Source organism: Volvox carteri (genome assembly GCF_000143455.1).
Source record: "Volvox carteri f. nagariensis unplaced genomic scaffold VOLCAscaffold_33, whole genome shotgun sequence".
NCBI classification, from domain to species: domain Eukaryota; kingdom Viridiplantae; phylum Chlorophyta; class Chlorophyceae; order Chlamydomonadales; family Volvocaceae; genus Volvox; species Volvox carteri.
The window spans coordinates 894,611-917,853 of NW_003307576.1; the positions used below are offsets into that span (position 1 = coordinate 894,611).

Consider the following 23,243-nt stretch of genomic DNA (forward strand, 5'->3'; position numbering starts at 1 on the left):
TGCAGCCTGGTTGGTCACTCCGAGTTTGACCGGCAAGGTCTTCCCGAATGGTGTGGCATTCCTGCCACCCAGCTTCGGCGAGATGTTCCGCTAGTATGCGGTGTTGTTGTGTCTTCTCGCAATGAATTCTGCTGCCAACTAGAGGGCGCTTGGACCTTCCTGCTAGCTAGAGCCGTCTGAACCAGTAGTCTAGGCAGCACTTCAACAACTTGTGCCTTCCAACATTTCGGTCCAGGTTTCTTGTGCAGCAATCTTCAGTAGTGGTACTGTTGCGAACTTAAAGGTGGTATAGAGTGTCGGGCTTGTATAACCCATGCGGACGCTCGCTTCATTAGGACCGCGATTCCAGCGTTGCGTGTTCCGCTCCGTTGGTTAGGCAGCCCCTCGTTAAGTAGAAGCGGATCCTGTGACGCATATGATGCGTGTAGTCCCTAAAGGGGAGCATACTTGTGGTGGAGGAGAAGGATGGGAACTCTGTGGTGAGGACTCGTGCGGTAGTAGATTTGCGTACGTATGCCTGTAGGGGAGGAGGAGGTAGTCAGGTGAGGTATGAATGATGGCTTGCGGTTGTTTTACCTTCCGGGATGGATTGTGTGCCGTTGCTCTGGCATACAGACTGCTAGCTGGCAGTTGCAGAAACCCCAGAGCGCTGTTGCCAATCCATAGCGCGATCTAATGAATCTAGTTTGTTTTGGAAAACCGTCGACTTCGGGTTTTTTCCTGTCGTATTTCGTTTTTAGACTTTTGGGGGTTTTGTTATCCATTTGTCGCATCTGCTGCCGCAGCCACTCAGTACTCCACAATAACCACTGGTCTCATCGTAGGATCGCATCGCCACCGCCATAGGTTTTACTTAGGTTTTCGCAGAATTGTATCTTTCATCATTAGCCGACTTGATTTAAGTATCAAGGGCAATGGTAACTTCCAACGGCAGAACGCAAGTTGGTGGCCAGTGGCGCGAGCCGTCCTTGAGGAATAAGTTGGGTTCATAAAATCGGATTGGGTGTCAGGACACCCGAGTGTCCTAACCGGGAATACTCCACCCTTCCGCGTAGGAGAACATCACAAGGCGCGTGTGCCTTCATATACCCCCGCTCAAAAAAAATACGGTACAAAACAAATTTTATTAGAACCTAAAAAGGAAAAAGGTTACGTATGAGCAACGCAGTTTGCGCTTGAATACTTTTTACGTAACTAGGCCAAAATAGGATCCCCCCCCACACACACGCATGCACACATCCTTGGGAACAAGGGGAGAGAGCTCAGTACATACGCCTGTGGGTAGCTCTGCAGGAAGAAACGCCGTTCTGCTGCTGCTGCTGTCGCTGTGGGGGCTAAGTGTTCCATGTTCGCAGAGAAACCTAGGTTTCTTTTTCCTAGGTTTCTCTGCGAATCGCGCAACAGTACGAGTTCCCTCCACTCCTAAAATACTTCCCCTCTCATGCACGCTCCCTCGCTCTGAGCCATTCCGCTATCATGTTTTGATGAAGTCATTTCATCCCAGCCTCATTCAGCTCCTCCTGAACTACTCGCTGTGGCGCCCGTCACACATGGCACTCCTCTCATGCAGGCGGTGTGCGTCGCCCACAAGGATGTCTGGTCTGTCTGTCTATCTGTCTGTCTATCTGTCTGAAAACAATCTCGTAAAAGATAAGAAAGGGGGTCGCCAAGCACCTGCTTCAACTCTTTCACGCCCCTTGAACCCAGTTGATATCGCCAGCGCCATTAGTTTGGGATCTCTCCCCTGATTAGTTTTGGCCACAAACAACTTCCTTCCGGATCACCTTTCCTTTCCAACCCCGCAGCATTCTAACGTCAGCGATGTATTGTTCACAGAAACGCAAAGTTTTCTTCAACGTTTTTTTTGGGCCCAGATCACGATCTTTTCAGGGCGGATACCGCGGATTCACCACGGACCCCGCCCACGACCACAGCCCAGCTCGCTGCATGACCACCATGAAGACCACCACGATGGCCATGGAGGTCAACCAGAAGTACAGGTAGCCGTACGACCAATGCAGCTCCGGAACTATGTCGAAATTCATGCCGTACACCTGGGGAACAGAAGCCATAGGAAGGCGGTGGTCGGGGGGTTTGAAAAATGGTTCGGTTGGTTGAAAGATGATTGGCTGGTTGAGGATTTGGTCGGGTTGGCGTTTGTAAACCCACCCGTGGAGTGAGACGATCAGCTATTCCTGACCGTCTATTTTGTGTTTCAACCCCACGTCTCTTAGGCCACTCTCCACCTTCCGACCCTTTTACCTCCTCTCTCAATCCATCCGGGCTTCCTTTAAAACCCACCATTCCCTCCACCTCCAATAGGTGACTTTCCTTTTCCCCTTTCCGCCCCCTGCCGCCACCAGACTCATTCATGGTCGTCCATGAAGGTGCTGTACGACTAACCCACGGCTAACTTCTTGTGTCATTTCGGTGACCAAGACTGAATTCTGTCCCCTTCTGAACCACCGCGGTGACGGTTTAACTACCACAGACTATAAAACAAGGACGCCCTAGACAAGATACGTTACGAACGAAAGCAAAGCAAGGTGAGAAAATGAGGAGAGGTAAAGCTCTATGGCCTGTGGACCAGAAGCAGGCGGCGCGAGGCCCCAAACCATGTAGAGGAATTGCGATGCTGCGCCACAGTGGACTCAACCAAACACCAACTAAACCCCTTTTTCTGCTCCGCGTCCTCTGTCTTTCAAGGGAGGAGAGATGCGTGTCGAAAGGGCGAGGGCGACGCACCCCTGCGAGAAAGGTGATTGGCAGGAAGATTGTCGACACCACCGCCAGCGCCTGAGTGGACTGTGATTGCTGCAACGTGGTGAGGTTGAATATGAGGCCGATGAGGTCGCCGCACTCGCTGGACAAACTGAGCAGGTCTTCGCAGATGGTCGACACATGGTCTCGGACGTCGTTCAGGTAGGTGGACGTCAAGGGGGACAGGAAGGGGCCAGGACCGGGACTTGGACCGGGACATGTAGCCGCGGAGACGACTAGGGAGGCGGTGGAGAAAGGGACAGCTGTCGCGGCGTTGTTATTATTGTTGTTGTTGTTGTTGTTGGTGGTGGTGGTGGTGGTGGTGGTGGTGGCGTTGGCGGCAGCAATAGGAGCGGAGGTGGTGGCGGCGGCGGCGGCGGTGAGGGGCGTTGAGTCTCGAGAAACCATGTTGGCAACCACCGCCTGATTGCGTGTGTTGTGTTGCGTGTATATGTGTTACCGCGGGTACGGTGGGGACGGAGGGACGGAGCAAGGGAGGTAAGGTAAGGTAAGATAATGTACGGTAAGTTGACCCTAAAACCACCACCTGTTGTCCACTAGAAGTTTCCAAAATAATTCTGTCATCAACAAGGAAGTGTATTTGCGGCTTCCTCTCTTCATCCACCTAGTAACCAGCATTCCATCCCTTCCCTTTCCCCAATAGGCAGCCTTTACTTTTTCCAGACCGAGTTCGACGATTCCAGCCAGGATCTGCTTTGCCGTCGTCTCACCCCCACCACCACACACCACCATCACACACACCCCTCGGTCTCTTAATAAGAGTTGTCTTCCGCACGTTGGGCCCTGGGCCCATGCCTCGAAGCCTCCCTGGAGTCGTCTCCTTCACTTCCGTCATACCCTTCATCCCCATATCGCCTTCGTACTCCCTTCGCACCGCCTTCACATCCCCCTTTTTCTTCCGCAAGCCCCACCCGACTACCTGCAGCGGTGCGATGGTCCGGTCGATCCTCCGCAGGTCGCGTTGCATGGCGTGGAGCTCCCGCGTGGAGGCAGCGGAGGCGGAGGAGGAGCTGCCGCTGCTCGCCATCACCGTCCCCTCGTACTGCTGCAGCTGCTCGCGGTAGGCGCCCACAACCGGAAAGATGTGGTCCACCTAGCAGGGATAAACATACATGCATACATGCATACATACATACATACATCGGGAAAAGGATCGAGGATTCAGTGGGGAAAGAACGAAACAAGGGAGGCAGATATCCAGCTGCCGGTTTCGGAGCAGCGAGCGAAGGAAAACATCCTAAAACTGCTGGTGAAGCTTCTAGTGAGCTCGGTAACGTGTTGGTGCATACTCTTACGATAGTGTCGATCACCAGATTCGCCAGGAAGGACGCGTCCTCTGCTTCACGAACCTGCGAGGGACCAGCAGCATGAGAACCGAATGATGCAAAAAAGAATGACGAAAAACGAAACCGCCTAGCTGCCGTTAGAGAGGGCATGTCTACAGGCATCCGTATCCCGAGTGGTGTTGTTTGGGGTTGGGGTTGGGGTTGGGGGGATACGTTGAAGCACAGACGGTTGACGAGGGGGAATTGGGGGTTTGGCGGACTTCATCCCCCCTTGTTACAAGCCCGCACAAGTCCCCTCCCCTCCCTCCTCCCCCTCCTCCTCCTCCTCCTCCCCAACATGACCTCTCGCGCTGCTCACCAGCGTCCGCTGCTCCCGGAGCTGTGCCAAAATAGGCTCCGTCACTTGCGACCCGTCGGACTGGAAGATCGTGATGAGCGTGTTGGGGTGATCGCCCCGAAGTAGAAACAAGGACACCTGTTGAGCTGACACGTGGACCGAGGAACAGCCGGTGCTGCTGTCACCTCCTCCTCCTCCTCCTCCTGTGGCGGCGGCACTTGCCGGCAGGCTCATGCAGCCTCGTCGCAACGGTAGGGGGTAGTGTGTTGGACCCGGGCTGCCAACCAGCTGACGCTGCTCTACCCCCGGAAGGGGGTAGAAGCCGCCATGACCCTCGACATCCCGCGGCGGCGCCGCCGCCGCCGCAACAGCAGCAGCAGCAGCAGCGGAATGGAGCCTTGAGTGCGGCCGGGCTGCAGCCGCCGCCACCTCAGCCTTCTCAACGGTCCGGGGCCGCGCCTGAGATGATGATGAGGGTGAGGATGAGTTAGCGGCGGATGGTAGCGGCGGCGGCGCTGCCGTACGGTGGCGGAGACCCTGCGTGGCGGCGGTGACGGGAGCGGCGGTGACGGGTGTACCATTGTCGGCGTCGTCGCTTCCCTCCCCGCGGGCCAGGTACAAGTATATCAAGGAGACGTAGAGGCAGGAGTCGTAGAAATCGGCCTTGATACGTTGCGGCACGTGCACTACGAAAGGGGTGCAAAAAAAAGACGCGCAAGTGACAGACATGACAGACGAGCATCGGGTGTGGGAATTATTGAGGCGGGACTGAAGTAAATCCATCCATGGTTATGTTATCGTCAAGATCTGGATCCGGAATTGCATGCAGATCTAGACCCAGATCTGGATCACGTCAGCCCCCCCTTCTGGAATGCTCGCCCCGTCACCCCTGCTGGGCTGCCCCTCTCCGGCACCCCGGGGCTTCATCGCTTTAAAACTCGGAACTTGGAAGCTTCGGAATTTGGACCCCGTGGCAGTTCACTTCTGGTTTAATTGCATATGAAGTTACCCTTCACCCCACCCCACCTCACTACTGCATCCCAAATGTCTTACTTCAGACATGTCCATCATGAATTCTCCCCGCCACCCCCGGCAGGAAGCTGCCCCGCCCTCACCGCGAATGTAATACACCTACCCTCGCCGCTTCCGTACTCCTCACACCCTGCAGCCCCCCCCTTTCAACCCCGCTCTCAGCCATAACCCGTTCAGCCTAACCTGTGTCTTCAAGCGCCAGAGGGTGCAAGTTGAACTTGAGCGCCAGTACCTGATACACAGCATTGCATTCAAAATTCATATGCCTGTAAAGCGTTTTGTGCAATTTAAAACCCAGGCAATGCGTATAACAGAATACATGTTATGCAGGCCATTGGGGTGGGGATGCATCTACATCCTGCGGCTCTTCCACCCCTTATGCCGCAAAATTCGTATCAATACAATTCTTGTTGTGTACAATAATATCGAGTACAAGTACAAGGACGAATACGAATACGAGTACGAATTTTGTACGTGTGGTTTACATCATCTTCCCGCCTGCAATCCACCCACGTGAACGACCTCCCAGTTCAGTCCGTCCACGTGGATCCACCGGGCGCGTGATCTGGGTCGCTCCCGAGGTCGGCTCAGGAAGGCCGACAGCTGCTCGGAACTGTCTAGACCCGACTGTATGGACATCTCCCTGTATTTGTGAAGGAAGAGGAAATAGATGTAAATCAGTGGCGCGGGCAAGAGGAGTTGAAAGGTACTCGGATTCGGAAAATTGAGGTAATATAATGGTGGTTGATGATGATGATGTGGTGGTGGTGATTGAAAACAGAGAGAGGATACATGCGAGGTTGGATGCATGTGTTGAGATTTTGATAAAAAAAAGTGAGTGAAAATTAAAAGTGGATTGACTGCTGGTGTGCAATCAGCAAAGGCAGGCGAGGAGATGCGGGTAAAGAGCTGTGGGGGGGAGGTGGGGAAAATGTTTACAATATTTCCGGTGCGGGCACCTGATACACTGGGTTGCGTGCAAGTCCAGGTCTTTGGTTGCTGCCGTACAAGAACAAAGCCGAGTTGTATGATGATGCGCATTAATTAGGCTGCCGACCCAGATGGCAGATCAGGTCAGAACACACATCATTTTGACGAGGACCACATGGCAACGATTGTTCAAGATGCTGTGAGGGGAGAAAGCTTATCGTGCTGCCGCCCACACTGTTGCCGCGAAATGGAGCTGCTGATGTGCGCTTACTTGGAGTCAAAGTCCACGATGGTGATTTTGGCGGGCAGACACCATTTGGAGGCGAGATGTTGATATTTGCTACGCCGAGGATCGATGCCGGGGGCAGTTCCGGGCTTATGCCGTTCCAGCACCTGTTCTATGACGTCGCGCAAATGGCGCGTCACGGCGGCACGCTTAGTGTTAGACTTCCATAGGCGCACCGCGTTGACTGCGCTGCGCAGCGCTGAATCCTCGGGGGGTTCGCCGGTACCTGCCCCATCCATGCTGATCTGTTTTCGTAAAGGCCGTAGATTGGGCGCGATGGCGTCCCCGGTATTAATGCTATGGGTTTGTCCTGGCGCTAGCAGCGAAACGTTCTCCTCCGCCATGGAATCCATGTCGGGTAGCAGCGTGTAGGCGTCGCTCCTTTTGCCAATCCGTTCCGGGTATTGCATCAGATGCTTAAGGTAAAGGCGTAAGTAAGGGTACACGGGCTAAACGTTTGAAACGATAGGCGTGGTGTATCTGTCGGTCTAACACATGAGGAGGTCGGTTTGGCGTAGGGCTTGCGCGTGTAACCGCTATCAGTATATATTGCAAACGTATAGCGTTGACCAAAAGGATATCAGTTGCGACGCGCATAGCGGGCCAACTCGGACTGTAATTCGGACTTGGATATCGGAGTCTCGTCCATTGTACGGCTTAGTTAAGAAAAATGTGGACCGGTAGGGCTTGCAAGAAACCAATTAACTGCGTCGGATCACATACGTTCTCGGGCTATCTGCACTTGTTCTTATTAAAGCAACGGTCTCCACCGACCTTAAAGACAGCAGCTGTCTTTCAGCTGCTGTAGGCCAAAGATTAAGCAGTCCTTTCACCACCTAGTCTTAGGTGAATATACCTATCTATCGGAAGTCATCATTCTTCAGCTCCGGGCACGGGCTTTGCCCCTTCCGAGTCACCGAGCTGCAATTGTCCTTCCGCGCTTCAGCTTGAAATATGCGGTTGCAACACTTCAAGCCTTTCACCTCCTCGGCGCCGAAAGATGCTCGGCATCCTGCAAGCCGCTGCGCTCCCTTCCGCGCCGCGCGCAGTTCTCCCATCCCATCGGCCACTCCGGCAGCGCCCGCGGCCAGCAGCAACACCAGCAGCACCAGCGGTGGCATCGGAACCAGCAAGCCCCAGGCTTGGGCTCCCCCGAAATGGTATCCTCGAAATCAACCCAGCGCTACTCCAAGCGGGTCCGTCGGCTGGCTCGCGTACGTCCCAATCAATGAACGCAGTCCCAATTAGTTCTGACACCAGCAATCCAAAGCTCCCCAATGCGCTAACTTAAGACCTAAAACGTTTGAGATGCTGGCTATTGCCACCGGCCCAAGGATGCCGCGCGAGTTGTTGACAGCCATCCACGAACAATCACGAACCTCTCCCCCTTTGCCATCCCTTCCCCCAATTGTCGCTGACCCTTTGCTGCTTGCGTATTATTAATCCAACCCCCTCCCCTTTGGTCCTCAAAGGCGGTCTGGACGTGTCCAGGGAGGGTCCTCAGGCGCGAGCCTCCTTCGAGGGCCACTTCTCTTCCTTGTTCCCGCCGGTTAACCTGTGGATGACCCGGGAATGGAATGATTAACGAACTAACGGAGGAACGAACAACTGTCTATTACTGATGGATGGACCATTTGGCTGGCTGGTTGGTTGACAGATTGGGACGGACAGACAGACGGACGAAATCAGACCCCGCCGTTGCCGTCGCCGCCGCTGCGTTACCGCCACCGCCGCCACCGCCGCATTACCGCCACCGCCGCTGCCGCCACTGCAACTGCTGCTGCTGTCCACCTCTCCAATGCCGCTGTTGCTCCTGCCACTACCGCTCCTGCCATTGTCGTCATAGCAGGTTTTAAGATGTCCAATGAGGTTTCTAAGGTCCATCGAGTGCCCTAGAGAATGTTGACCCTGATGCATTGCGTTTCATCGCTACATCCACGCACCCTACCTTTACTTGTTGCCCTCTTTCCCCCACCCCCTTCCTCCTCCTCCTCCTCCTCCTCCTCCTCCTCCTCCTCTTCCTTCCCATCCTACCTCAGCTAATACTTTATGGCGGGATGATAGGTAATGATAATAGATCGAAACGGGTGATGTAGAATATGAAATCGTGAAGACACGTGACCGAGGAAAAGACTAAACCCTAAGAAAGCCTGAATGCCTTGCTTTTCGTATTCGATATGGAGGAGGGGGATACAACATCGTCCTCCGGAAGTCATTTAAATTAGAGCACCTGCCATCCCTCACCTGCAACCTGCAGCAATAACCTGAAATTTAAAGCTTAAAAGCCATAAAACCCTGTAGCATAGGTCGTACAGCCATGCTGTCAATCATTCCCTTGCGGCGACATATGAGACAGATATACAAACACACAAAGAAACGCGCAAATCTCAAATCATCACAAACTGATTTCCTTCTATTTCAGGATCACCAACAACCAACGACCAACAACCAACTGTAACACGTGGACTAAGAGCACCTGCTGTCGAACTTTGCCAAGCGTCTGTGTGTCCCTGTATGTATGTATGATGTGTGGGACAGGGGGGCATATCTTCACCCTGCGGCCGCTACCCGGCGAAACCCTGCCTTCCCCGGTATTTAGGGACACCCTCATCTAGTCACCCTAGTCAACTTCTCAGTGGATCGCTCAGGTTCCGCACCCACCACCGGCATCCAACGGAATCTGGCGGATCGACGACGGCTCAACTCCATTCCTGGTCAGCTCGCAAGATCACTTCATCCCATGTCACCACCGTCCATCGACTAGGGGCATACTATGGGAAGGAATTTCGACCTTGACAGGTCTCGATCCCGGGATCTCCCGGGGGCATCGGTGCGCGCTCTACCAGTAGTGCCCGACCTATAGTTACAAGTCCCGCACACAAGTGCGGGTGTGTCCGTAAAAGCCGGGGGGCCCATGGACGTTGTATTGGTATTGATGCGGGTACGCGGGAGGTCATCTTCATTCTCCCTCGTCCGCTTCAGGGTGAAGCGCCTCAGCGCGACGTGCCTGGCCTCCCTATATATACCAATCCCCAACCCTATCCAATATTCCTATTCAATAATCCAATCCAATTGGAACCCTCAATCGCCGTCCGCATTCCCATGCTAATGCGTCTCGTCCTCAGCCTCAGACGTGGTACGACCCGCTGACCACATACTTGTTGTGTGCTGATGCACGAATGCGGTCAATGAGCTGCAGCAGGGACTGCTGCGCGTAATCCGTGGCGTTGGCGGCGGCGTTGGTGGCGTTGGTGGTGGTGGGGCGAATGGGGGCGAACAGAAGCGGAAACTCCAGTACCATTCTGAAGCAATGGGGGAGTGGGAGGGGGAGGGGGAGGGGAAAATCCACGCATACATTGCGGCTCGAATCATTTAAACAGACAAACAAAACAAATGAACATACATACAAACACTAAGTTGATGCGCCGTTGATCCGCTAGATTTGGTTGAATGCTGGTGGTGAGTTGCCAAACCCAACGAATACATTCTGAAGTCGGATGGGGTGACGGATTAGGGTGCCCCTCTAGCAGGGGAGAGCAGGGACTGCCCCGGGAAAGGGGGCCGCTGGCGAAGTTAACCACCCTGTAACAACATACATACAAACAAACAAACATACATACATACATACGTACATACACGAACATTTCAAGGAACCCAAAGGCGTTTCCTTCTCCCTGACGACCGCTCGAAGCCTCTCACCTGCGAATGGACTGCTCGTCAAATTTACGAGATCTTAGGAAATGCACCGTGGCCTGTACGGGGCCGGGGGCAAGCGACGCGCGTGGATGTGTGCGTGTGTATATATATATATATTAAAAAGGGCGGCGGATGGAGCCGTCGGCGGGATGGAGCCGTCCTAGAGGCCCCTAGTTGTGTGTGTGGGGACTTAAAGAGTCCAACAAATGAATGAAAACATGGCGACATTCGTACGGCAGATCGCTGATGTCGTACTAAAGTCTTAGAGACATGACACGTCACGCCCACGAGACACACACCGACACGCATCCGCCACCAGCACCTGCAGCTCCTCCGGCGTCGCCGCCAGTACTTCCGGATAGCACGGCAGAAGCTGCCGTATAACTTCCTGATCCGTCCAGCCGTACGACTTGAAAAACATAATGGCGGCACCGGCGTTGTACGGCGTGTTGAAAGCAGCAGCCTTCCCCGCAACAATAATGTTGCAGTCACCACTCCCGTCACTGCTGCCGCCGCTGCCCGTAGCCCCATCGGCAGTAGCGGCAGACGTGTCGTCGTCGGCGGCTGCAGCAGCAGATGACCGCAACAGCAGTCCCGGGCTGTAGCACAGCACCTTCCACACTGCCGCGTCGTCCAAGCCATACCCTAAAAGTTTCGGATGATCGTTTCAGGAGCAGTAGCAGCAACAGCAGGTGGAGCAGTCGCAGTAGCAGAGACACTAACAGGCACCAACAGTGACTGTAGTAGCCGCATCAGCATCAGCAGTAGCACTAGCAGACGCGCCTACACATAACATTGGAATCCATTGGGCTTACAACACCCACCCACTACCCATTACCATTACCATTACCACTATCATTACCATTACCACTACCACCCACCCATCCCTCCGCCCACCTAGCGACTCCCCTCCCCTTTAGGTGATACTATACGGTCCCTGAAGGGCACGGGGACATTATCTCCCGTTCCAACTTCCCGTCGTGAGATTGTGCGGAGATTGCTGGGGGGGAGAGAGCTAGGGCGTGCCGGGTTTTTAGGTGTCAAGTCGTACTACTCATAACCGCATGATTACGTCTCCGAGGTGCAAACTCATTCGGGGACTGTACGGCAATTCACTTTTCCTTCCTCTCTTCGGCACTTCTCTTAGTCGCTTCCTTTCCTTTCTTTTCTGAATCCAAACTTAGATGATAAGTTTTATTTTGGCGTTATGTAATTGAGAGTCGCCGCTTGCTAGTTCTCTTCCTTCTTTGAGGGCTAGAGCAGCGGCCGTTTGCCAAATCTATAGGACCCACCTCCACCGCAGTAGCAGATGCGTGGACGTGAGGTTACGGGGCCGTTAGGTCCGAACCTTCTAGAACTTTCTAGGGGGACGCTGAAACGGCCCACTGGGGATATTGACAGCCCCTCAACATTTGTCTTCACCCTGCAGCATTTCTCTTCTACTTGACTATCCGTCTATCTCTGGTAATGTGCTTCATTTGCAAGTGGTTCGTCTTACCGCCCCTCTTGTCACCGCCTAAAACCCCTCGCCGACGTGGGGCACGGTGGTGGTGGGGCGACGCAGGTGGGGGCTCGCCTAGCCAGCAGTCACCCTCGGCCACCGAACCCGATGATCTAAGGAAATCAAAAACAGTAAAGTATTTTTCCCGCCTTCGGGGGCCCCCTCCCTCCCTGGACGCGGGCGGTGCAGTCGCCTCCCTTTGGAGGGCCTCTGCTGCCTGTTTTCTTGCCCATTTTTCAGGAATGCGGGCGAAGCGGCAATGCTGGCTGGATAGCTTCATGCCATGTGGGACTGGTACAAGCTCAGTCGCTAAGTCACACGTATATACTGTACGGCAGCATGCTATCGCTGACCGCAGCGGGAAACTTGGGCCGCCGCAGCGTAATCTTCTAGTGGTCCGGCCAAATGACAATAGTCGTCTCTGGTTCCTTACCTGCTAGGAACTGGTACCATTCCTCTAAAGGAGTTGTAAAGATCTCAGGTCGTCGGCTGAGGAGTTTGACGATATGACGCGGCTTGAAGACAGCCTTCATGAATGTTAAGTTTTTTGAAAGCAGATCCCCATTTAATTGAAGCGGTGGGCAGGCAGATAAAACCCGATGGGCCTCATCATCGGATAAACCGACACCAGTGAGAACATCTATGCTATTTAATGCTCTATTTCTTGGAACTTGTCGCTCCTTTATTAACGGAAAACAAGGTCTCTGTGAGAAACGCCTCGCAGCGCGTCTGTTCTTGTGAAGGGCTTGAATGGCTCTGCGAGCTTGCATCATACCTTTGATTTATACTTGTTAGCTATGCTATCACCAGGTGCAAGCGAAGCTCATGACCAACTGTCCCTAGGGTCAGACTCACTCACGTATTCGTTTTACGGCGCTGCTACATCCATTAGTGCGCTTTGTACCTTTACACCCTTGACTGCGCTCCAATAACGGTCTTAGAACTAGAAAGTATGCAGTTCTTCACTCTATGCAACTTTTGCGTTGTCCTGACAAGGCTCGCAGGGGCGTCATGAGCCTAGATATGGCTTGTGACGTTAGGTGCTTTAAACCCATCTCCTATCTGTTCATAACCCTTACGCTAGTCAACGTGGCTTCGCTTGCAAAAGAAAAGGTGGTTCCGGGCTGCGTCTGTTCAACTACTTTGGTGGCTGTCGCTCCTTGACTTTTACCAGAAAGCCTTCCAGTTAAGCATGTGGCATATAACATCTGTAGCAGCAATTGCATGCAGGATGACGCTCCAGGCGAGCTTTCGTCGGAACCATCACTTATCGTCGCCACGACATTCCCCCTGCGGCAGCTCGCGAGCGCCAGGGAAACGAGCGGCGGATCGAAAGCGAACAACATAACTGACGTAGAAAGCAATAGCAGGAGGAGCAACAGCGAAAGGCTCACCACCGGCAATGTCATCGACAATCCGCCGAGGCGCTCTACTTGCCCTGGCCATTGCACCAAGTATGGTACCTGCTATGAAGAGCTCGGCAGGTGGGCGATTAACATGGTTTCACATCTGCTTCCGAACAATTATTGCCTGTCCCAATGTCCCACATCAAAGCTCGCCTCGGTGCTCCTCCTGCCGACAACCCTTACCTGTCCAGCCATCCAATTACCTATTCCCATTTCACAACAGAACCAAGCACGGGTTCGCAACGCCGAACTGCATTGCTAATGGCAATCAGCCCCAAAGTACCTTTTGCTCTGCTCCAAGAACCATGTTTCCCTCTGTTTTTCTCACAATCCCCTCATCCCCCCATTCCCCAATTCCCACATCCCCCCATCCCCCACCCCCCTATTCTCCCATCCCCACATGCCCAACCCCGGGGGGCACCTTTCACTCTTGGGGGCCCCGGGGGAAAAATCTACCGGGCAGGTGCGACTGCCCGCCGGGTCGCGTCGGCGAGGACTGCGCGTCCCAACTTCCCGCGTCAGAGCTGACTCAGCTGTGCGCGGCTAACGGCCACACCAACGCCACATGCGCTGTGGAACTTGAGCTGGCGCTGTGCCTCAACGCTTGCAACTTCCGCGGCCGCTGCGTCGGCGGCGTGTGTGTTTGCCAGCCGGGATACTTTGGTGCGGACTGCTCGCTGTCTCTGGCAATGCAGCCGCCAGGGGCCGACGGCGGCGCCGCCGCCGCCGCCGCCGCCGCTGCCGCCGCTGCCGGCGGCGGCATCGCCGGCGGCGTCCTCATGGAGCTTCTCGCCGGACAGAACTACACACCGCGACCCTCCGGACCCCGGATCTACGTGTACGAACTGCCCCCAGAGATGAACACGTTCCAAAATCTGGATCGTCTGGATCGACCCCTCATGTACCTCATCTGGCAGCGTCTCCTCTCCGCAGGCCTGCGCGTCGCCGACGCCGCCTCGGCGGACTTCTTCCTCGTCCCCATCCGTGTACGAATGGCATACGACAGCGACCGCGTCATACAGGCCGTGTCTTACATTCGCTCGGTGTGGCCGTATTGGAACGCCACGCGCGGCGGCGGCCGACATATATTCGTACACACTGGCGACTGGGGCCGTGACGAGCTATCGGAAGACGCGCAACTGCTTACACGTAACGCCACGTGGCTGACCCACTGGGGCCTTGCGCGGGATCATGAGTTTGCAGGTTGGAGGCAATCACACCGTCCCGGCAAGGACGTCGTCCTGCCGCTCATGCTAGCCGCCAGCCTCCTCTCCACGTACCAGCTGCCCCGCGCCAGCCCGCTTCACCCCGCGGGGCCCCGTCCGGAACGCACCACCACTCTGTTCTTCGCGGGGCGAATCTGCGGATCCCGCGCGACGCCCTCTCTTAACGGCACCTATCCCAACTGCCCCAACGTTCTCGGCAGTGAAGACGCGTACTCCGCCGCGACACGCCAGCGCGCGTATTTCTATCACCACGGTCGGGCGAATTGGAAGCTGGTGACCGCATCGCGCGCGCCGGCGGCGGAAATGGCGACGGCGAAGTTTTGCCTGGCGCCGAGCGGCGGCGGGCAGGGGAAACGCAGCGTCTTGGCGCCGTTGATGGGGTGCGTTCCAGTACCTGTGACGGATGGGTTGATGCAGCCCTTCGAGCCGGAGCTTCGGTGGGAGCGGTTTGCGGTCGGCGTGAGGGAGAGGGATCTCCCCGTGATGCATGAGCTGCTGGACAGGTTGATGCCTGAGCAGGTGGCGGGGTTTCAGGCGGAGCTGACGTGCGCGGCGCAGCACCTGTTCTGGTCGTCGTTGTACGGCAGCGTGTTTGGCGAAGACGGCGCGTACGACGCTTTTGAGACGCTGGTGCAGGTGCTGCGCATGCGGGCGACGTATCCCAATGTGGCGCCGGAGGAGTACGAGTATGTGGATGCCGCTTTCGCGGCGTTCATGGAGTGCAGGGAGCCGCCGCCGCCGGCGGCGGCGGCGGTAGCGGCGGCGGCGGAGGCGGGCAAGTCTGGCGGACTGCAGCGGACTCTGGCGGCGAGCAGTCAATGGCTGCGGCCGCTGCCACAGCGGCGGCGGGGGCCGGCGCCGGCTTCACCGCCGCCGCCGTCGCCTTCGGCGACTGCGACGCTGACGGCGGCGGCTACAGCCACCACCGCTACAGCGGCGTCTCGTCAGGCCTTGTGCTCCCACTCGGCACTACCCACGCCGGGGGCTCAGAGCTGCGGGAGATGTGTACGGCGGCGGGGCCGGTTGCTCAACCCCGGGGGGACGATTTGCTGCAACACGCGAGAGCTCGCCAAGTGTCCTCGGTTGTGGGACTAAGTACGGAAGTCGTACGGAACAGACAGACAGGCGGACTGACAGACAGACAGAATGACAGATGGGGAAACGGATAGTAAGGGAAATGCGCAAGCGCGGGGTCAGGCCGTGTCGTCGTACTGTGTCGTACTGCGTCGCGGTTAATTAGTGGTTGGTGCGGGTGGTGATGCAGTTGCTTGCACACGGCTTGTGCGTGTTTAGCACACAGGTGATGTGAGACGGGATGCGTGCTCCATGTGTTGTGGCCAAAGTATACGACCTTTAGGGCAGGGAACGACACGGTTGGGCGGGAACGAACCTAGTGATGGTGACGGTGCAGTGGCGTTACGGCGTTATGTGTGTAATGTACGAGATGAAACCTGGGGGTCGTGCGTGTCTTAGTGTACGACATGGAGCAAAACTAACGATTATACTAAAAGAATTAGAAAGGAAGTGTGTACTCTTGAGCATTTGCACGTGTTTTATATTTGTGATTTAGTCGGCCATTTTATACGTGCTCATGCATGCGTTTAATTTTTTGTGTCGTACAGCCATTTGAAACCCTCATTGAAGGAACGTTATATTGATTGGCGCGCGGATATACGGCAATACGACAGTAACGCGCGCATACCCACATCCAATACCCACATGCACCGCGAGACGGCGCGATCATAAATCGTACATTACGTCTGTTAAGGCTTACAACGATGGTCACGACAAACAATGAAAGAGCATAAAGTAATTGTTCCGTGTTCGTGTTGTGTTGTGTTTAATATTAGAGTGTTGATAATGCCGAGCAAAAGCCTCAGTTCTGCCCCGTGCTCGAACCCAGCATGGAACGGATCAATCCATCAGTCCTTTGGTTTCATGGGGAGTACGGGGGGGAGGGTAAGCCCTAGGGCGTCCATAACTGGTAGGGTGTGTTTGTGTTCGTGTGAGAGTGTGTATGTATGTACGTATGTGTGTATGTGTTACATATCGATCCGGGCCTGACACTGGCCAGCGGCACCTAACCGTACCCCAAAGGGAGCGGCGTGTGTGTCTGTCTGTCGAGCGCTTTGGTGTCCTTTGGGTTTTGTGTGAGTGAGTATGTATGTATGTCGGGTGTTGATCTTGCAAATCGGCACATGACGACGACGACTCATCGTTCCAATGTCCGTCCCCGTTTCCCGCAAGATCTCGCTCAGCTTACATCCCCTCTGCACACGCCGCGCCGATCCATGAAGCTGCAGGTCCAACGTCCGTGCTTTGATGAATGAACACTTGGCCTCGCGATGGGTTGCGGGGTGCGGAGGCTTTGACCTGTGTGACGTATCCCCTGCAACAAGTTTCTGATTTCCCCAATGGAAATCCCCGCCGGGGGTTGCGGGTTTGTTGGGGAGATGTCATAGCACCAGGCAAGGTGGTAGGACTGTGATGTCGTACAGAGGGCCAGGCCGTACATTACCCCGTGCTGGTCGTTTACCGTGGCGTTGAGTCAGTCAGTATTGCTTCAGTGTGTTGTGGAAATATGTTAATAGCAGTACTATGATTCGAGAACTTGTTACCCATTTAGGGGGCCCCAGCGCTCTGCGGAGGCAGGGCAGTCTGGTCAGCTGTTGCATGCCCTTTTCACAGTTTGCGTGTTGACCCTTCGGCTTGAGGGTGTGCTTGAGGGGTTTTAGGGGCGCCGTGGCTTTAGAGAGTTCTACTTTTACCAGAGACCTTGCAAGCACACTAAACGTGCTGCATTGCCAATGTGCAGGCTGCTGTAGAAGTCTGGTACTGTAGACGTAGGTTGATTCGTAAATCATGTATATTTTAGCATAGTATGTGAGTTTTGGGTTTTGCAGATGGTCGGGAGCCGGGTGTGGGACGATGTAAGATGTTCAGCAAGGGAGCCCTGAAGGGACGACGTCCGATGCTTGCTAGGCAAGGCAAGATTATGAGTAAAATACGGGTGAATATGTAACAGCTATTCCTTACTTACACCCTCCCACCTTGTGTTATGTGAATTGGGTGTCAGGTTGCAGCCAGATGCGCGTCAATTTATATTCCATGACCCATGATCCCTATATGATAAGACCTAACAAATTGTAACGTTTGAAGGGCTGTTTTGGGCACAGCAAGTGCCGATGTTGCGGGTCAACACGGTTTTCAGGTTCCTGACTTCCTACGTGATCAGCAGAGCAGACTCCCCATCTGGCCTTGTTGAGTTTAGTACAGACTTGAGGACTACGCGAGCGGCTGGAAAAACTATGGAACCTGCCGTACTGATAGGGGGCCAGTCCCCAAGCTGACCTGCCGTACACCCGATTTGGCTGGGAGCGATCTCCTCCATGTTGAATCGCAGCCGTCGCCGCACCCCATGGGCTGGGATTCAACAGATGCCACCTATATACCTAAAACCTTCATGTTGTAAAGTGGTTTGACGCAACATATGTCAAACAATTACCCTCTGAGCTCTCTAGACTTATTCCCGAGCAAAGACAGCGTTTTTGCGAGACTTTCCTGCCCCATTGTTTTCCGGCAGCCGGCCCTGCCCAGACGGCAGGGCCGAAGGGCGACCTCTTATGTGTGAAGCATTACAATAACGCCAAGGAGGCACTTTGTGAATATAATAGCCAGCCAGCGGCAGCAGTATGCGCTCGGCGTTTGCCGTGGCTTCCGGCACGGCGAACCAATGTGCCCACTTCGCGGGGTCCGCGCGCTCCGGAGGGTTCTCGGCTAGCGGCCGACCATGGTGCGCCCGTTTTGGGGTCGCGGCGCGTAGCGACCCGCAGCGCGGTTGCAGCAGCTCAACCCTGGCCAGAGCTGCGGCCGCCTCTTGACGCTGTGATGGAAGATGTGGGACACGATTGCATGGACGTGGATGGCGGTGAGGGGACTGGCCGCCCTGGAAACGGGGAGCGAGGAGGGCGGGGAACATCGGGAAAGCCCGCTGGGGCCGCAGGCTCTGGTGCACGCGGCACCTGCCCGGTCGGGATGGGGGATGGGGCTGCAACGGCTGGGTGCGTGTTGGTGTTGGCCTTGTTACGGGCACATGCCCCACATCAACGGGACTACAACGACTGGGCAGACAACACCAACGTCGTGGAAACGTTCTTCTCGCTGCTGGTGCAGCTGCTGGGGTACAAACCGGCGATGGACCTTATCATGCAAATGGTGGACAAGGTGGACTGGCTCGCCGTGATGCGGCTGAGGCCAATCGAGTTGCGGGGGTCCCACAGGGTGGACCCACCGCGACGCAATCGCAGCTATGACGTCAAGGAGCTGGACAGCAACTGGCACTGGGGGAGCAACTGGGGGAGCAGCGAGGCCGACGCCGTGCCTGCACGACCTGCGCGACCGGTGCATAGTCAAAATCGAAGCAAGCCATGATTGCATCATCAAGTCGGCAGCGGATATATCCGTGTGACAGCACAACAGGCTGCGTGGGTTGACTGCAGGATAGATGTGACCCCTTGTCCTTCACACTGCATGGGGCTAGGCATGAAGAGAAACCTGTTGAGCCTGACACGTGTTTTCCGGAGAAGGCGGTTCGTGTCCCGGCATTATTGTACATAATGCGTCGTTGGCTGTGGCGAGCTTTGCAAGTGTGGGCATGTGGTGGGACAGCACACTTGACAAAACAGCGAGCCGAATTAGTGGGCTGACGGAAGAACACTGCAGGCGGTTTGCGAACTGGAATAGTTGGACTTTACTCGTTTCCCACCTCGGTGGAGCTCGTGGCTGAACTAATGCCAAAAGGGGCACGTCGGGTTGGTGTGTTTTTCCACTGACCCAAGGGTCATTTTGCGGTCCCCTTGTGCACGGGTAAAACGATAATGTAAGCACCGCTTGCATTTATTTATGTGTAATACGTGTATAATGTTACTTTGTCAACGTTTGGGCGCTCAGGAGGCTGGCGGCTGGCCCGTGCTGGTCGGCTTTCCGCGGGACAGCCAGCGTAAGGACGGCCGGAATACCCACCCCACGCGACACCCCGTAACTAAGGGTGCGCAGTGCATGTTTAGGCCAAAATTTGGATTATAAGCTCCTTACTACATACATAACATGTCCACAAAATTTCAGGTAAACACGCACGGTGCGAGTACCGAAACAACATCGCGAAAAAGTGTCCGCGGGCGCCTCGGCCGTAGGGCCCAGCTTGGGGACTGGTGGGTTTGCGACTTTCCTGTACTTTCATTCTTACTTCAGTTATGTATCATCCATTTTCAAACTAGTTTTTACAACACTTTCATATCACTTTCATCTTGTCCCATATCACTTTCAGGCACCTCCTTCACCCACTTCTCAACTAAGTAGTGACTTTGCTCTCGCCAAGCCCATATTGCTGGCAAGAATGTTAGATTGCATCGCGTTCTGCGCGATAGTGTACTGGTGCGTGCCGTGATTGGGCTTTGGGGCAGCGGTGAAGGTTCGGGGACTTTGCAGTCTGGGATGCTGAGGCTGGCCTTGCGCTATATAGGGCCCCTGCTGCTCGCTGCTGCATCCTGTAGACCCATTATCGATGCTCTTTTATAAGTAGCAGCCTCTGCTTGCCAAGCTGGCCGTATGTTGCATAGACGTTTTTCGCGGGAATCGGCTGACATCAATTGTGTGGTTCGTTGTCGCAGGGTCTTGGCAACGGTAAGAAGATTTGCTGTTCACTAAGGCGCCAGCGCAGCTGTTCCGTGCACATTTCAGTGCACGGAGTCACGGATGTGCTGGCGCCTTGACGCGTTCGGGCTCCCTGTGAAACGCAGTTCTACACCATATTGCCCATCAATGTGGCGGTGTGTGGAGCCGATCCCGCGTGGGGCGGGCTGGGCACCCTACTGCTCCACACCTTCGGTGAGGGTGTGCACGGTGCCTGTCGTGTCTTGGTGCAGATCGCTCTCATGGGTGGGCTCTTCCGAGGCCAAGCGGCCACGGTGGGCCCGCTTAAGCGGGCGGTTGGTATGAACCCCGAAATCACCCATTTTCTGCGCCTGCCCCCCTCCCCTCTTTTTTGCCGCCTCTACACCGATGTCTACTTCTTTATGGCTTGGCTTTAGGTTTTTCTCCGCACTTATTTTAGTCTTGGCGGCTAGGTAGGTAGGTTTCCGCGGTCGTCATCATTACATCATCCCGAGGTCGGCTCCTTCTAAACCGCCTACTGGTCAGTTCTGCTTCTCTTTCCTTGGCAGCAGCACTCGGTTCGTGGTTCATCTTTCCCCCTCCTCCCCCTCGCTCTGGGCTTGGCTGGCTTGGGTTTTTGGGTATCCGGCTTTTCTTGGGTTTGGAATAAACTACCCCTCCTCTTACCTCACTCCTCTTACACCGCCCCCTACAGGCGGCGAGGGGGACATTGACGCTGACACCTGGCGTGGCTACCCGTGCAACAGCCATCTGGTGGCAAAGGTGCTGTTCATCCTGCAGCGCCCCGGAGCCATCGTCACACACATTATGACCGGCGGCAGCCAGGTGCGTGTGCGTGTGTATGTTTATGGTTGGGGGCGGGCGAGGTAGGGCCACCAAAGGCGGCGTGAAGAAGGTAGGGAAGCGTGTGCATGTGAATGGGGGGCCTAGGGGCAATGCTGAGCGCGGCCGGGTGGACCGTTTGCCTGTCTGCCTGTAACGGCTTCACCCAAGGCCCCAAACGTCTTGTGTGTCTGACACGGCATACCGCCGTGTAAACTGCGGTCACACTTGTGTGATGAGGGCAAGCAAGTGGTTCCTTCTGTGCACGGCTGGGAACGAGAGTGGGATGCCCCTGTGCTTTTTGGGGTGGGGTCGCGTAGGAGTCGCTCACCTAGTGACATGATGTTCTATGTGGAAGCATAGAACTCAAAGTCCTTGTTGAGGCGGGCCGGATTCCAACCCAGCGACAAGCATGAGTGTACATGAAGTAAATGAGACGGCCGGCAGCGGAGTCTTGAACTCCGAACACCAAGTAGTCGTGACACTTAAGTGCCTGGCCATAGCATCCCGCCCGGGTAGCTTACATCTCGGCCTACCTGCCGGAGATTCCCTACTACTGTCCTTGCCGTGCTAGGATAATGTCGTGGGGCCCGGGGCCCCAGCCCGTTGGGTTCACTACAAGCAACTGCCATCTTCGTGACATGTTACAATAGTATGTACGAAACTCAAGTCGAATCATTACCGAAGTTAACAAGTTACAAGTTACAAGTTCCGCACACAAGTGCGGGTGTGTCCGTAAAAGCCGGGGGGGCCATGGACGTTGTATTGGTATTGATGCGGGTACGCGGGAGGTCATCTTCATTCTCCCTCGTCCGCTTCAGGGCGAAGCGCCTCAGCGCGACGTGCCTGGCCTCCCAGATTTCCGAGAGGTACCTGGCCAATGCCAGGGGTGGCGCCTCAGTCATAGTGGTGCGCATGCTGTGCCCCGTAAGGACTAGGTCACCATCATACTTAGCCCGTATGCTCTTGTAAGCGGGACATTCTTCGAAAACATGCAACTCATCTTCAACCGCTCCACAGTCACAAAGCCTGCAGGTACGCGCGGTGCGCTCACGCCCATTAGGTCTATTAACCTCTTAACTCCCAACAGCCTAACCGAAAACGCATGAGCACATGATGAAGTCGCTGGGGCATGGTCTCTTTAGTGTGCTCCAGCCAATCAAGACGCGCACCCCTTGACGGGGCAGCTCCCATCCAGTTCATATAGCGACACGCCTTGGCTCCGGTAATTCCTATGGGGAAGACGCGGGGGTCACCCAAGGTATTCGGGCACTCCCACCGAGCATCAAGCCGCTTGGCAAAAACCTTAAGAATGCTCTCGACTGGCAATTTAAGGGTGGTGTAGTACGATATAAGATCATTACCGCGCGTATTAGTGGGGGGCTCCACTCCTAAGCTAGTAAGAAAGGCTAGTACCTTGCTTGCCCAACACTCAGTGGCGCCCCCAAGTGCCAACTCCAGGTCAGCGACAAATGCCCGGTGACACAACGTTCCCGGCCTCTTAACCACAGAGTTCCAAAACCTAAGTACAAGATTGGTCCAATGGAACTGGAGTGGCCTCTGTGACAGCTCGCGATATAGGGAAACCATAGTCGGGCTCCTCGCCCCAACTACGGTTCGCATGTAAGCACGTTGTTCCTGGACCATGGGATTAGCCATAGCACCTTCAAAATTCACATTAATGAAGTCAGGTCCCCAAACTTGCGCTCCATAAGGAAACACCGGTACAACTAGTGTATTGTAGAGAGACATACATAGCTTGGGGGTGGTAATTTTCTTATCACGACACAGGGTGCTGAGCCCAAATGTGGCCCGCCTCCCTGCTGTGAGTAGTTGCTTGGTACATGCTGAGAACTGCACTCCTGGGCCATAGTGCAACCCGAGATACCGTGCCGTCTCGTTGCCGGTCAGGACCCGCAACCCCGCCCCACCTAACCGGTACTCAGCTTCAACAAGCCGCTTCCGCTCACGCGTAGCACCCCCAAAAATGAGGACCTCGCACTTGGCGGCATTCGCGGCCATACCCGTCGCTTTGCAGTAGGCTTCGAGTAGCCCCAGAAGGCATTCAGCTCTATCGTGCCCTGTCGCTACCAGTGACACATCGTCAACGAAAAGTAGGTTAGTGAGATCACCGCCCGCCAGGCTAACACTCTGCTCACGAAGGGTGCTCCATCGGCTGGGGAGGCATATACGGCAATTAGCATCATGGGCATCAATATAATGAGCGAATACTTCTATGAAGAGTCCAAAAAGGGTTACGCTAAGGG

General features: G+C 55.2%; 3 protein-coding genes across 3 annotated transcripts; 1 reads left to right on the top strand and 2 right to left on the bottom strand.

The window, feature by feature from the left end:
* Positions 1–1,886: 1,886 nt before the first annotated feature.
* On the bottom strand, positions 1,887–7,062 carry VOLCADRAFT_93751 (uncharacterized protein; the record flags this gene model as incomplete). The annotated part of the gene is made up of 8 exons (XM_002953016.1): positions 1,887–2,054; positions 2,746–3,183; positions 3,557–3,874; positions 4,077–4,130; positions 4,426–5,090; positions 5,620–5,702; positions 5,990–6,079; positions 6,638–7,062. The coding sequence occupies 8 exons, from the start codon at positions 7,060–7,062 to the stop codon at positions 1,887–1,889; spliced, it is 2,241 nt and encodes a 746-aa protein (XP_002953062.1).
* Positions 7,063–9,779: 2,717 nt separating this feature from the next.
* On the bottom strand, positions 9,780–12,382 carry VOLCADRAFT_93752 (uncharacterized protein; the record flags this gene model as incomplete). Its single annotated transcript, XM_002953017.1, has 5 exons — positions 9,780–9,954; positions 10,352–10,404; positions 10,671–10,912; positions 11,847–11,873; positions 12,283–12,382. The coding sequence occupies 5 exons, from the start codon at positions 12,380–12,382 to the stop codon at positions 9,780–9,782; spliced, it is 597 nt and encodes a 198-aa protein (XP_002953063.1).
* A 436-nt stretch (positions 12,383–12,818) lies between these two features.
* elg20 (acetylglucosaminyltransferase) lies at positions 12,819–15,576 on the top strand (the record flags this gene model as incomplete). Its single annotated transcript, XM_002952921.1, has 3 exons — positions 12,819–12,962; positions 13,149–13,333; positions 13,719–15,576. 3 exons carry the CDS (start codon positions 12,819–12,821, stop codon positions 15,574–15,576), a joined length of 2,187 nt encoding a protein of 728 aa, XP_002952967.1.
* Between the last annotated feature and the right edge of the window lie 7,667 nt (positions 15,577–23,243).